The following is a 13493-nucleotide window of genomic DNA, read 5'->3' on the forward strand; positions in this document are numbered from 1 at the left end:
TTACTCGCATACATACAATCACCACAGAGAAATTTTAGCTTAGAAACTCTCTTTTCAAATAAACAAGTTATCAAATAACATAAAAAAATATTACATCATGCGTTAAACATTTACAAACACACACGAGACTCGAAAAGAATGCTTTAGAACATTGTTCTTTCTTTTAGAAAATCACTAAAAAAATACTTGTTTTCTTCCTTCCTCTTATTTCCTAACTCTAAGTTTTCTTCTTCTCGTCTAAAGATTTCACACCAACACAACATTCAACAATTTCATAATAACATCATTTTCTTCAAATCTTAAGTCCTATTTATACTAATACCAAGTCAAACTAGTCACTAATTAAGCTCTTCTTTACTTACCAACTCCTACTTAGTGCTTTACGCGTGTAAGCTTAATATCCTTCCTAACCACGCTTAGGTTTAACTCAACACGTCATCAACTGTCTAATAAAGATTAGAAATTTCCTCTGATTTTCCTAACTCTCAACACCCCCTCTTCTCGTGTTATTATACCAAAACGCCTATCTTTACATTGTTGAGCTTCAACGCATACTATTCTAATTGTGTCGCCAAGACTTAATGCGATCTATCATTCAAAATGTCTATCCCCAAAACACCTTCTTCTTCAAAATTCTTTCTATTTAGAACGCAGGTCTTACAATTATATCCAACGTTTAGCAACTAACTATAACGATCAACTTGGTTGATTATATATTAAAAACATATATTGACTTAATGGTATAGTGCCTTTTGGTCAGAACATATACTCTATGTCAATTAAGTTAAACTCATGTTGATACTTTTTTGAAGTTCATAAAAATGTAAAGAGAACCATAACTGAAAATTTTGACAGTACTATGTATCTCGATGAGTCCAACTTGAATATATTTTAACGCCAATTTGCATGTACTCATTTGAGTGGAGACGTTCAAAACTCATACCTTACAACAATGATACTGAAAAACATTTTGATGAACTTAAAACAAATACATATTGAAAACTCAAAACAAAATAACATGTATACAATTCTATTACTGCTAAAATATTCTTTTCAAATCCATCAAAACTTACTTTTCACAAGTTTTTTCTTTCCATATTTCTTTGCATTTTTAAAGTATAATTCTGCTTTTGAAAATTATTTGACTTTTTATTTTATATTTATGAAAATGAAGTCTCTAAACAATTTTTCTACTCCCAAATTTGTTGATTTTTCTGCCTATTCTTTATCGGTGCTTTAAAAAATGAAACCAAATTTCAAAACTAAAAAAACCAAGCTTTTAAAAAAATGTTAGGTTATTTTTGAAATTCAACTAAATGTTGAACTCTTTTACTTATTAAATAGGCAAATTATTGAAATAAATTTAGAGCAAGTAAGCTTAATTTTTAAAACTAATATACTTACCAAATCGAGGACTAAAATATTCAAATACTCTTTAAAATTAAGATTAACATTAATCACTTTGTTATGTTTAAAAAGTTGCAGTGTCACTTGAACCTTTTTAAATTAATATAATGAAAATGAATCCAACTCAATATATATAATATCTATATTATTAATCTCGATGTCAGATGTTTGATACGCACATATCTCAAAAATTATACCTCAACTAACATCGGTGCACGATGTATTATTTCGTGAGGATAAAAATCGTTTTTAGTATAAATTGATGGAAAGATTATTTGAATTACTGAAAAATGCACCGGTACATTATTTGAAACTTCCCCTTCATTTAAAGAGGCTAATATTAGAAAAAGACACGCTGAGGCTATTTTTACAATTAATGTGGGCTGTTGACTTGGCCCAGCCCAAAACATAAACCCTAAAGTAGCACAAACAAACGCCTCTTTCTTCTTGAAACCGCATATTAAGCGTTTTATCACTTCTCACCACCTCTCATTCCTCCTCTTCCGCACGTTGTTTCGCTCCTCAACGGGAGTGCCTTCCCTTTGCTCTCCCTCCAGGTTCTTCTTCCTTCTCATCTCATTTCCAAGTAATTTCATTCCGTTTCTTTTCTCTTAATCGTATCTTGTTCAGACTCTTTCGCGTTTTTTTTTAGTTGCGCCTTACCAGATCTGTGTTTTCACTCGTTTCTATTCGATACATGCTTCCAAGATCCATTTCTTAATCGCATGTATTCGGTTGATTGGATGATTGTCTTTTTGTAAGTTTTGATTACTTTTTTGGAATGGATCGGTTGAACCAACGGGGTTTAAGTCGATGGAAGTAGGTTATGTTAAAGATTTGCTTCTTTTTTATGAAGATGTGTGTGTTCTTTTTTCTTTGCTAGATGATGTTATTATTTGATTGTTTTAACAGTCGTGTTTTGTTTTTCTGCAGTTTATAGTCCTCGGTCTTTTGAAGACTTGTCAAGATGGTTAGTACACCTCTTGTCATCGTGATTTTGATTGAGTGATGTGTTAAGTGCTTCTTTAGGTTACAGCTAACGCGATTTTTTATATTCAATTGTGCCTGTGCAGGTGAAGTTTACAGCAGAAGAGCTCCGTCGGATTATGGACTATAAGCATAACATTCGTAATATGTCTGTTATTGCTCACGTCGATCATGGTAAGCTACTTAGTTTAAGTTTATTTATGCCGAGCGTCTATTTAAGAAGATTAACATCTTAGCTTTCATTTATTGTTTATTTGGTAAGCATCGTTTCTTTTTCTCCGAGGAACTGTACATGTCAGTTCACATGACAATAAAACGATCTTCCTTGGACATTAGTTTTTGAAGTTCAATTAGACGCCAAATTTTGTTGGTTAAAAGATGCTTGTGGAGCATATGGACCTAATGGAATCAGTACTTTTTGATGGATGGACTTGTCTTTTGTTCTTTTATTTTCAAAAGAAATTGCATGTGCAATTACATCATCTTTGATCGAAAGATTGGGTAATTGGGTAATTGGGGTAAAGACATGTTGTAAAAACTAATGTTAATTATCAATTACCATTATATACCTTATTTAGTGCTTATTTATATCCTTTTTCCCCATTTCAGGGAAGTCCACTCTCACAGATTCTCTTGTGGCTGCTGCCGGTATCATTGCACAAGAAGTTGCTGGTGATGTACGAATGACAGATACTCGTCAAGATGAGGCAGAGCGTGGTATCACCATTAAATCTACTGGAATCTCCCTCTACTATGAGATGTCTGATGAATCCTTGAAAAGTTACAAGGGAGAGAGACAGGGGAATGAGTATCTTATCAATCTTATTGATTCACCTGGGCATGTTGACTTCTCATCTGAGGTTACAGCTGCTTTGCGTATTACTGATGGTGCCCTTGTTGTGGTGGATTGCATCGAAGGTGTTTGTGTCCAAACAGAGACTGTGCTCCGGCAGGCTTTGGGAGAGAGGATTAGACCTGTCTTGACTGTTAACAAGATGGATAGGTGCTTCCTTGAACTTCAAGTGGATGGAGAAGAGGCTTATCAAACGTTCCAGAGGGTCATTGAGAATGCCAATGTGATTATGGCCACATATGAGGATCCACTTCTTGGCGATGTTCAAGTGTACCCCGAGAAAGGAACAGTTGCTTTCTCTGCTGGTTTGCACGGTTGGGCATTTACCCTGACTAACTTTGCGAAGATGTATGCTTCCAAGTTTGGAGTAGATGAGGCGAAGATGATGGAGAGACTTTGGGGTGAGAATTTCTTTGATCCTGCAACCAAGAAGTGGACCAGCAAGAACACTGGCTCGCCAACATGCAAGCGTGGGTTTGTCCAGTTCTGCTACGAACCTATCAAGCAGATCATTGCAACTTGCATGAATGATCAAAAGGACAAGCTATGGCCCATGTTGCAGAAGCTTGGTGTTGTCATGAAGTCTGATGAGAAGGATCTGATGGGCAAACCATTGATGAAGCGGGTCATGCAAACATGGCTACCAGCAAGTACTGCTCTCTTGGAAATGATGATCTTTCATCTTCCATCCCCTGCCAAGGCCCAAAAGTATCGTGTGGAGAATTTGTATGAGGGTCCACTAGATGATGCTTACGCTAGTGCCATTAGAAATTGTGATCCTGAAGGACCTCTTATGCTTTATGTATCGAAGATGATTCCTGCATCTGACAAGGGCAGGTTCTTTGCCTTTGGACGTGTGTTCTCTGGGAAAGTTTCAACTGGTTTAAAAGTTAGAATCATGGGCCCCAACTATGTTCCTGGTGAGAAAAAAGATTTGTATGTTAAGAGCGTCCAGAGAACTGTCATTTGGATGGGAAAGAAGCAAGAAACAGTGGAGGATGTGCCTTGTGGTAACACTGTTGCCATGGTTGGGTTGGATCAATTTATCACTAAGAATGCCACTTTGACGAATGAAAAGGAAGTTGATGCTCATCCAATTCGAGCCATGAAGTTTTCTGTATCTCCTGTCGTGCGTGTCGCCGTTCAGTGCAAGGTAGCCTCTGATCTTCCCAAGCTTGTGGAAGGACTTAAACGTCTGGCCAAGTCGGACCCTATGGTCGTGTGTACCATGGAGGAATCTGGTGAGCACATTGTTGCTGGTGCTGGAGAACTACATCTTGAGATCTGTTTGAAGGATTTACAAGAGGATTTCATGGGTGGAGCTGAGATCATAAAATCTGACCCTGTTGTCTCTTTCCGTGAAACCGTACTTGAGAGATCATGTCGCACAGTGATGAGCAAATCCCCTAACAAACACAATCGACTGTACATGGAAGCACGACCCATGGAGGATGGACTGGCAGAGGCTATTGATGATGGCCGCATTGGACCACGAGATGATCCTAAAGTTAGGTCTAAAATTTTGTCAGAGGAGTTTGGTTGGGACAAAGATCTTGCTAAGAAGATTTGGTGCTTTGGTCCTGAGACTACTGGCCCTAACATGGTGGTCGATATGTGTAAGGGAGTTCAATACTTGAATGAAATCAAGGATTCCGTCGTTGCTGGTTTCCAATGGGCGTCGAAAGAAGGTGCATTGGCGGAAGAGAACATGAGAGGCATCTGTTTTGAAGTTTGTGATGTGGTGCTTCACGCTGATGCCATCCACAGAGGAGGTGGTCAAGTCATTCCTACTGCTAGAAGGGTAATCTACGCTTCTCAGCTGACTGCCAAACCAAGACTTCTTGAGCCAGTGTACCTAGTGGAGATTCAGGCTCCCGAGCAAGCTCTTGGTGGTATCTACAGTGTTCTTAACCAAAAGCGTGGGCACGTCTTTGAGGAAATGCAAAGGCCTGGCACACCTCTTTACAACATCAAGGCATATCTCCCTGTCATCGAATCATTTGGATTCTCGAGCACTTTGAGAGCTGCAACTTCTGGACAGGCATTCCCACAGTGTGTGTTTGACCATTGGGAAATGATGTCTTCGGATCCATTAGAAAGTGGGTCTCAAGCTGCGCAGTTGGTTGCTGATATCAGGAAGAGGAAGGGGTTGAAGGAACAAATGACTCCGTTGTCCGAGTTTGAGGACAAGCTGTAGATTGCAATCGCATTGTTGGTTAATATATTTAAGAATCGCCCATAAATCCGCAGGTTTGAGGTTCTAATTTCCTATGGGAAGTTTTTTGTTATTTGAAAAAGATTGTTGTTATGTTTGAGTATTTTATTTGCAATTATTTTTAAGAACTGTTGTTACTCCATTTCTTTTAAAAGATGCGTGATGATGGGCAAAATTTTGGAGTCTGAAGGATTTTCATTTGGTTTATTTATTTGTCTTTGGAATTTGGTTTAAATCTTGATTTAGTTCTTAGAAATCTTAGGATGCTTTTATTTTGGGTCCAAAACTTTTGTTTTATTTTATTTTGGTTCCTTTTTATTTTTATAAATTAATAATATGAAGATAGTAAAGTGCCCTAACATTAACATTTATATTCAAAAGTATTTGGCTTTGGACTAAGCTTGAATGCTGGAAATGTAACATTATAATGTCTACCATTGTTTTTTTTTTTTTCCCTTTCAAGTGTTGAGAATTTAATTAGACATTTTTAAAGTATAGAATTCAAATGTTATACAAATACAAATGATTTGTAGGTTTAAAAGGATTCGAACTATAGAATGCGTCAGACTTGTAATTTTTTGGTGATGGATTCAAATGCTATGATTTCTTTAAAGATTTTCGAATTTCACATTGAGTAGTATGAAATTAGATGCTGATTTTGTGGACTCCTAATTCCCTGAATAGAAACAAAACTATGTTAATAAAAAGCAATCAAGTAAGAAATGATTTTTTTTTTTTTTGAACAAACGACAATGGACACATTTGTAGAAGTAATTGTGGGGAAATTTTAGCACTACGATCGACCATGATGTGCCAAAATATGAATCGAATGAGGGAAATTGAATCATATGATTATTAATAGATGACATAACTTCAACGACAAACATGTGATATGATTAAGTCGCCTACTTATTTGAAAATGCTATCTTCATAAACGACCTTTACTCTAGAAAAGGACCTTACTGCTTTTAGTGACCCCATCATGAGTCATTACCATTCTCAAAAGTCTTTCGTTATATAGAAAACTTGGATGGTTTTTGGTCAATTTTTTTTATTAAAAACCATTAAGTCAATTGAAATCAACTAAAATGGGATACACCAATCTAAATCCCATTATCTCGTTCCAAGTCTCACCACGCAGCCATTAACTAAAAAGTTTGATTTTAGTTTTCAAGAGATCAATGTAGATGGAAGAAAAATGTGATTGAAACAATCTGTGTATTCATCTTATATGTATTCTTGCAGTCACATATAATATATTTAATAGAGATCGATGGGCTCGAGCTTCTCCAACTTTATACTATTATAATATACATATATCCGCGCGCGCATATATATATATATAATCGACATAGTATCAAATACCAATAACTAGCTAATGGTAAATCTATCATTTAGTCTCCTTTCAACTTAAGTTCATGTCTTACCCATGCAAATTGTTTTTACTCCATTGTAAAACTCCATGTCAATAATGGTTTGTTATAATCCAAAAACGAAGGTTGAATCACTGTCACCTGTTATTAGGAAAATGTCATGGTCTTTTTCAATTTTGAGGCTTCTTGAATAACGAAAGTGAAAAGCCAATAAGAAAAGATATATACTCCTTTATTTTTGTAATTGGATACTTAAACCAAAAAAAGTTAGGGAGTTGAGAGCTATTGTCTAACCACCAAAATGTTGATACTGTTGGTTTAGAAGTGTTTTCTTAGTTATTGAATATTGACTACATAAAATGTTTGTCGTGCTAGAAATTGACAGCTTCTCAAGGGGCATCCATATTTTGGAAAAGGTGAGGAGATAGACTATAAATTTTTATTAATTATTATTATTTTTTAAAGAAAAACATTTCTGTTAAAATAAAAATAATATTCATTATCTTATTTTTTTTTTAATTTTTTTTATTTCTTTATTATAAAGAAACGAAGGCTACCGGTTCAACATTCTGTAAAAGCCACCCTTTGCTTTACTTTTTCAACACAACAAACACTTCTCTCTTTTTGTCTCTTCTTCTCTATTTACGTTTTTCCTCTCGGTAAAATATATATATTTTTTGTTTCAGTACCATGCAATATCAAGCTGTTTTGTTTGGTTAATCGTTTTTTTGTGCAAAACCGACCGTGATTACGTTTTCTTTAGGTTGTTTAATCCTGTGGACGGGGTAACATATTTCAAAATTACTAGCACGACAAGGATAGAGTCATAGAACGTCTTAAAGAGAGCGAACTCTGTAACTTAGCCTTTAACTAATTACTATTTTACCTATTTAAATTTTTTATGATCTAGTGAGTATTGTTTCTTTCCATTGACGATCAGAGGTCCCAACTACAACAATTTTAAGATGCTTTGATCTGCTCTGATGGCTTCAACGCAATCCAACATTATGTCTTTTGAATTCAATTGTCCATTTCTATTTGAAGGGGTGAACTTCAAACGATGGAAACAAAACATGTTGTTCTTTCTTACTATCAAAAAAGACGTTGCTCATGCTTGCAGCTCAGAAAAGCCTATTGCTCTAAAAAAAAATTCCACCAAGGACAAACCAAGACGACTTCTAATTGGGAAGAAAGAATTTTTTGGGCATAAACTTCATCTTAAATGGTTTGATTGATGAATTGTATGATACGATGAAAACAGTGAAATTAGTCTGTGATGCCTTGTAAAAAAAATACGACACCAAGGAGGTTCGATCAAAGAAATATGTTGTCAGTCATTAACTAAGGTTTCAAATGACGAATGACAGGGTGGAGGTCCAATCACATTAACTGCAGAAGATAGCCCACAAAAAAATTGGCAAAGGTATGTCCCTTGACAAATAATTCCAAATTTTTGTTATTATTGACAAGTTGCTTCCTCTATGGAAAGATTTCAAGAATACATTAAGACACAAAACCAAGGAATTTTCCTTGAAGATTCTGATAACTTGATTAAGGATTGAGGAGGAAGCCTGAAAGTAGGACCAGAGGGAGAAAGTAAACTTTGTACCAAGGAGGCCCATCCTATTTGCTATGAAACTTGAACAAAAGTAGAAGGGAAACAAGAAGAAATGCCAAAATCAAGGATCCAACAACCAACAGAATTAGAAGAAACAGAAATACTCTTTGGAAGAATAGTACAGTTCCTTTGTTATAATTGTAATAAATCTTAATATATGGATTGGAAATGTAGGAACAAGAATCGTCCTACTAGTGGCAAACTTGATAGAAGAATTGCTAGTTTCCATGATCATAGGAGTAAATTTGATCGATGGTTCTAAAAGATGGTGGATATACACTGGAGATACATGCCATGTATATCACAAACTTAGCCTTTTCAAAACTTATAATGAGATAATGGATAAAAATATTTTATTGAGAGATCAACACTCGATGAAGATTGCTGGCATCAGGGAAGTGGAGCTCAAGTTTACCTCTAGGAAGACTCTCATACTGAAGGATGTCTTACACACTTCGGAGATCATAATGAAGAATCTGGTCTCAGGTTATCTCCTCAACAAAACTATCTTCGCTCAAACAATAGGGGTATATAAAAATAATATTAAATTTAATCTTGAGATGAATAAAATTAAATCTTTTATATATATGTTGTGTTCTATTAATGTTTGTCATGCTAGACTTTGTCATGTTAACAAATGAATAATTAGTAACATGAGTAGATTAGAAATGATTCCAAGTTATCCATGAATGAATTTGAGAAATGCGAATATTGTAGTCAAGCTAAGACAACAATTTTTTTTTTGCATAAATCTGTACTTAGGGAACCTGAGCTTCTAGATTTAGTTTGTTATGATTTTTGTGAATTTAATGGCATCTTGACTAGGAGTAATAAAATATCATATTTTTACTTTTATTGATGATTGTTTTGACTTCACATTTATTTACTTGCTAAAAAATAAAAATAATGCTTTAGATGCTTTCAAATTATTTGTGTATATGAAGCAGAAAATCAGCATGATAGAAATGTTAAAAAACTTTTTAGTGATAAGAGAATTGAGCATGATTCAAATAGTTTTAACACTTTCTATAAATCACATGGAATAATACGTGAAAAGATTGTCTCTTACTGAGAGACGACGATAAAGCTAAGAGAAAAAATAGGACTCTTGCTAAGCTAGTAGTTTCTATTTTACTTAACTCAAGAGTTGCATCTTATTGATGGGGGTAAAATTATCCTTATCGTGTGTTATGTTCTTAATAGAATTCCTATATCTAAAAACACTACTTCACCTTACGAAATCCTTAAGTATGAAAAACCAAACTTGTCTTACTTTAGAACTTAGGGGTGTCTAGTTTTTTTGTTAGGATTCTAGACCCTATAAGAAGGAAGCTTACTAGTAGGGCCTATGAATTTGTCTTTATAGGTTTAAGTCTTAAATAGTGGAGTCTATAGGTTCTATGACTTAGTAAACAAAGTAGTAGTCATTGAGTAAAATGATGCAAACTTCTTTGAGGATAGATTTTCCTTTAGATCAAAGAATAATGAGGGCTCGAGATTTAATAGTCTAACTTTAGATAGAAATCCTACCTCAATTGAGGAAGCTGAACTAGAGCCTAAAAAAAGTAAAAGAACTAGAATCATAAAGGACTTTGGGAATGATTTCTATATCTTTAATGTAGAAGAAGACTTCAAAGTCCTAAAATAAACGATGTCCTCTGTAAATGTCAACTTATGTCAAGAATCTATAAATGATGAAATAGACTCTTTTGAGTCGAACAGAACTTGACATCTAGTAGATCTACTTGTTGTAAAGTCATATGCTGTAAATGTATCTTAAAGAAGATAAACAAACATGATGGAAAAATAGACAAGTTTAAAGTTAGGTTAGTAGCCAAGGGGTTTAGACAAAGAGAAAACATAGACTTCTTTGAAACATTTTCCACGATCACTAGGGTAACCTCAATCCATGTACAGTTTTTTTTTGCTTTCCTAAACAAACTCCTAGTACATCATATGGGTGTTAAGACCGTCTTCCTTAATGATGAACTTAAACGAGAGACTTATATGGAACAACCTGAAGACTTTGTTGTTCATGGTCAAGAGAACTACGTTTATAAGTTAGATAAATCTCTTTATAGTCTAAAACAAGCTCCTAAGCAATGGATGAAAATTTTAGTGGCCTAATTATGTCTAAAGACTTCAAAGTTAATGAAAGTGACAAATGCATCTACCATAAGTTTGAAAACAATTATGCATAATATTGTATTTGTACGAAGATGATTTGTTAATTCTTGGATCAAATTTGCGCATCATAAATGATGTGAAATCTATGTTGCGTGCAAACTTCGACAAAAAAGACTTAGGAGAAACTACTGTAATTTTAGGGATAAAATTAGCTTAAAAGGAAATTTCTTTGGATCAATCTCACTACAAAGAAAAGATTCTAAAGATATCTAATACTTCCAATGCAAACAAACTTGTACTCCTTATGACCCTAGCTAGTGTAAAGTTGTTCAAAAAAAATGGTGACAGTGTTAACCAATTCGTGTATGCGAGCAGTATAGACAGTCTTAGACATGTTGCTGATTGCACTAAGTCTGATATAACTTATGTTGTAGGATTACTCTGTAGGTTTACAAGCAGTATAAAGCATTGTAATGTTGTAGTGTGAGACCCTAATTGCCTTCTAAGTTATGCGATGAGGCTCTATACAGTAAGAGTTATCAAGATCAAAAGTGTTTGTCGTGATTTGACGTGTTGATGCGCTTCGAACAAGCGTTGAGAAAATTCCTATGCATTTTCATAGTTGGCGACAAGAGATTCCTTAATAAAGAATTATGTAATGTCATCCTTACATCTGAAGGACGATGCTCAATAAGTCAATGTTCTGACCCAGCTGCCTACTGAAGATCAGAATTTAGACAATGAAACCTATGTGGCAGTACACGATTTATTGAAGCTTACCACTGACTAGAAGTAATCGTTCTAGCATGGAAATTCTCACCAAAAAGTGTATAAATAGGAGAGTTTTAGGCAAGATTTAGCGCTTAATATGAACCTTGACCTAAGTAAGAGTTTAGAGGAACTATAAGGGGTTAAGGAGGTTTCCTCATATTAGTCTCGTGTTCAAGATTGATGGGGAGTTTAGTCAAGTGCTCAGGCCAGACATAAACTTTATCTTAGTTGTGAGTGGCTTTAAAATATTTTGAAAACTAAAATGGTTTTCAACTCAATATTTGAACTATTGAGTATTGATGTTTATTTAATATTGTTATTTAATTTGTAAATGGATATGTTTTAAAAATTGATTATGATTTATGAAATGCTTTAATTAGTACTCTATGTGATGAATACTACCTAACACTTCCTTTGTAATCTGGTTAAAATGTTTTACACTTGCTTTGTGTTTTGATGTAAGATGCCTTACTCTTGCTTTGTGTTCTAGTGTAAGATGTCTCACATTTTTTTTGTGTTCTAGTTTAATTAAGAAGCCTTATACTTGTTGTGTGATATGGTATAAGACGTCTTATATTTGTTGTGTGGTATGATATAAAACACCTTATACTTGTGTGTGATCTAGTATAAGATGCTATTTACTTGCTTTGTGATCTAGCATTTGAAAGACGTCCTATGCGTATATGGAATTGAGGTGTTTGTTGCATGCATTGAGATTACTCTGCACAGCTGCAACTTAACTATGAAAATGTTAATGACATTTCAGCTGAGGATGGGTACATTTGTGGAGGTTTGTGAATTTATGTTGTATGATTTATGTTGAAATGATTTATGCAAGGAAAATATGAATTTCTAAAGAGAATATCTGTGAACTAAGTGCTGTGGATTTTGAATATTTGAAATTGCTTAAGGCAGTGAAATGATTTTTCGGATTTGAAACGCATATTCTTGTCAATCATATTATGTTTCGAAATGATTTTCAAGTTTATGATTATGCGTTGTGTTTACAAAAACCTATTTATTTACTCATCTATACTTCGCAATGTTCTCCACAAAGGAGTTTGACGTGTTTTACCCCATGTTGTAGTTGATTGTCTGGTCTATTTCTCACATAGACTAGTGATGACTAGGCGCCTTACTGAGTCTAGTGCGTGGACCTTGTTCATGATGCCTTACTGCACATCCCCCACAAAAAAGGATCTAAAAATCTATGTTCTAGACGCTGAGGGACCTTTGGTATTTTGTCTTAATAGCTTGCATCATAGTTCCTCATATACTTGCCGAAAGATGCACTTCATCTCCAGGTCAGTCTACACTTGTGGACGTCTTCATTTTGCATAAACTTGAAAACACGTTCTTTGGGTAAACACGCGATTCAACACAAATTGAGTGTTTGTTTGAAACCAAAGTAAAACGTCATATCTAATTTTGAAAAAAGAAATTCCCTGGCAATGGCGCCAAAAACTTCCTTGTTCTCAGTTCGTCTTATGCAAAACTCAATCATAAATATATCATGTTGGGTTCTAATTATGTGACTAATGATGGGCATTTAGGTAAGAGTTATGCGATAAAATGTGCATAACATTGCTATATGTTGATGCATGCATAATGATTAACATTTAGTACAAGTTTTCCTTATGCTTGCCAAGTGTAAGCAAAGCTAGAGGTCTCCTGGGTAAGTCAGAGTCAAACACATGGAATTTCTATCAAAACTTAGCTATAACGCCTACTTCTCAACCAGGTGGTATAAATTCTATACATTGTAAATATAAAACTATACTAACCTACTTATTTACACAGAGGATCTATAGAGGGGGATGGAATGGAATGATTATGGAGTGCGATCTAACTTGTATTAAGAAGAATGAAGGAACGTCTCTGTATTATAGGCAATTTAAATGCGAGATACGACTTAATGCGATATAAATCACTTGACCATCTTATATTTAAGGCGAGCAACCTCTTAGCGCCTAAACACCATACTTGTTCTCTTTTCAGGACACAAATGGTAAAGATAAATCAAACGATTATATCTAGACTTTCTTACTTATAAGCTTCACATTTACCTCTCTATTTAAAGCGAGCAACCTCTTGGCGCCTAAACACCACACTTGTTCTCCTTCCAGACATAAATGATTGGAG

The 13493-nt window shown here is 34.7% G+C and overlaps 1 protein-coding gene across 3 annotated transcripts; it reads left to right on the forward strand.

Annotated features, from left to right (window-relative positions):
• Positions 1-1834: 1834 nt before the first annotated feature.
• Positions 1835-5669, forward strand: LOC103504293 (elongation factor 2). 3 transcript variants are annotated; one of them, XM_051079625.1, is made up of 4 exons: positions 1835-1964; positions 2341-2377; positions 2481-2568; positions 3004-5669. In XM_051079625.1, exons 2-4 carry the CDS (start codon positions 2375-2377, stop codon positions 5442-5444), a joined length of 2532 nt encoding a protein of 843 aa, XP_050935582.1. In that variant the 5' UTR covers positions 1835-1964; positions 2341-2374; the 3' UTR covers positions 5445-5669. The 3 variants fall into 3 exon arrangements, with proteins under 3 accessions (XP_050935582.1, XP_050935584.1, XP_050935583.1); XM_051079627.1 differs by having other exon boundaries at positions 1901-1993; XM_051079626.1 differs by lacking the exon at positions 1835-1964 and adding an exon at positions 2003-2226.
• The last annotated feature ends 7824 nt before the right edge of the window (positions 5670-13493 follow it).

Source organism: Cucumis melo, chromosome 11, assembly GCF_025177605.1.
Source record: "Cucumis melo cultivar AY chromosome 11, USDA_Cmelo_AY_1.0, whole genome shotgun sequence".
Classification (NCBI taxonomy): Eukaryota; Viridiplantae; Streptophyta; class Magnoliopsida; order Cucurbitales; family Cucurbitaceae; genus Cucumis; species Cucumis melo.

Excerpts from the sequence above, each read along its gene's own strand:
- LOC103504293 (XM_051079625.1), top strand. Across the intron at positions 2,569-3,003 it reads TATTGCTCACGTCGATCATG|GGAAGTCCACTCTCACAGAT; the intron begins GTAAGCTACTTA and ends TCCCCATTTCAG.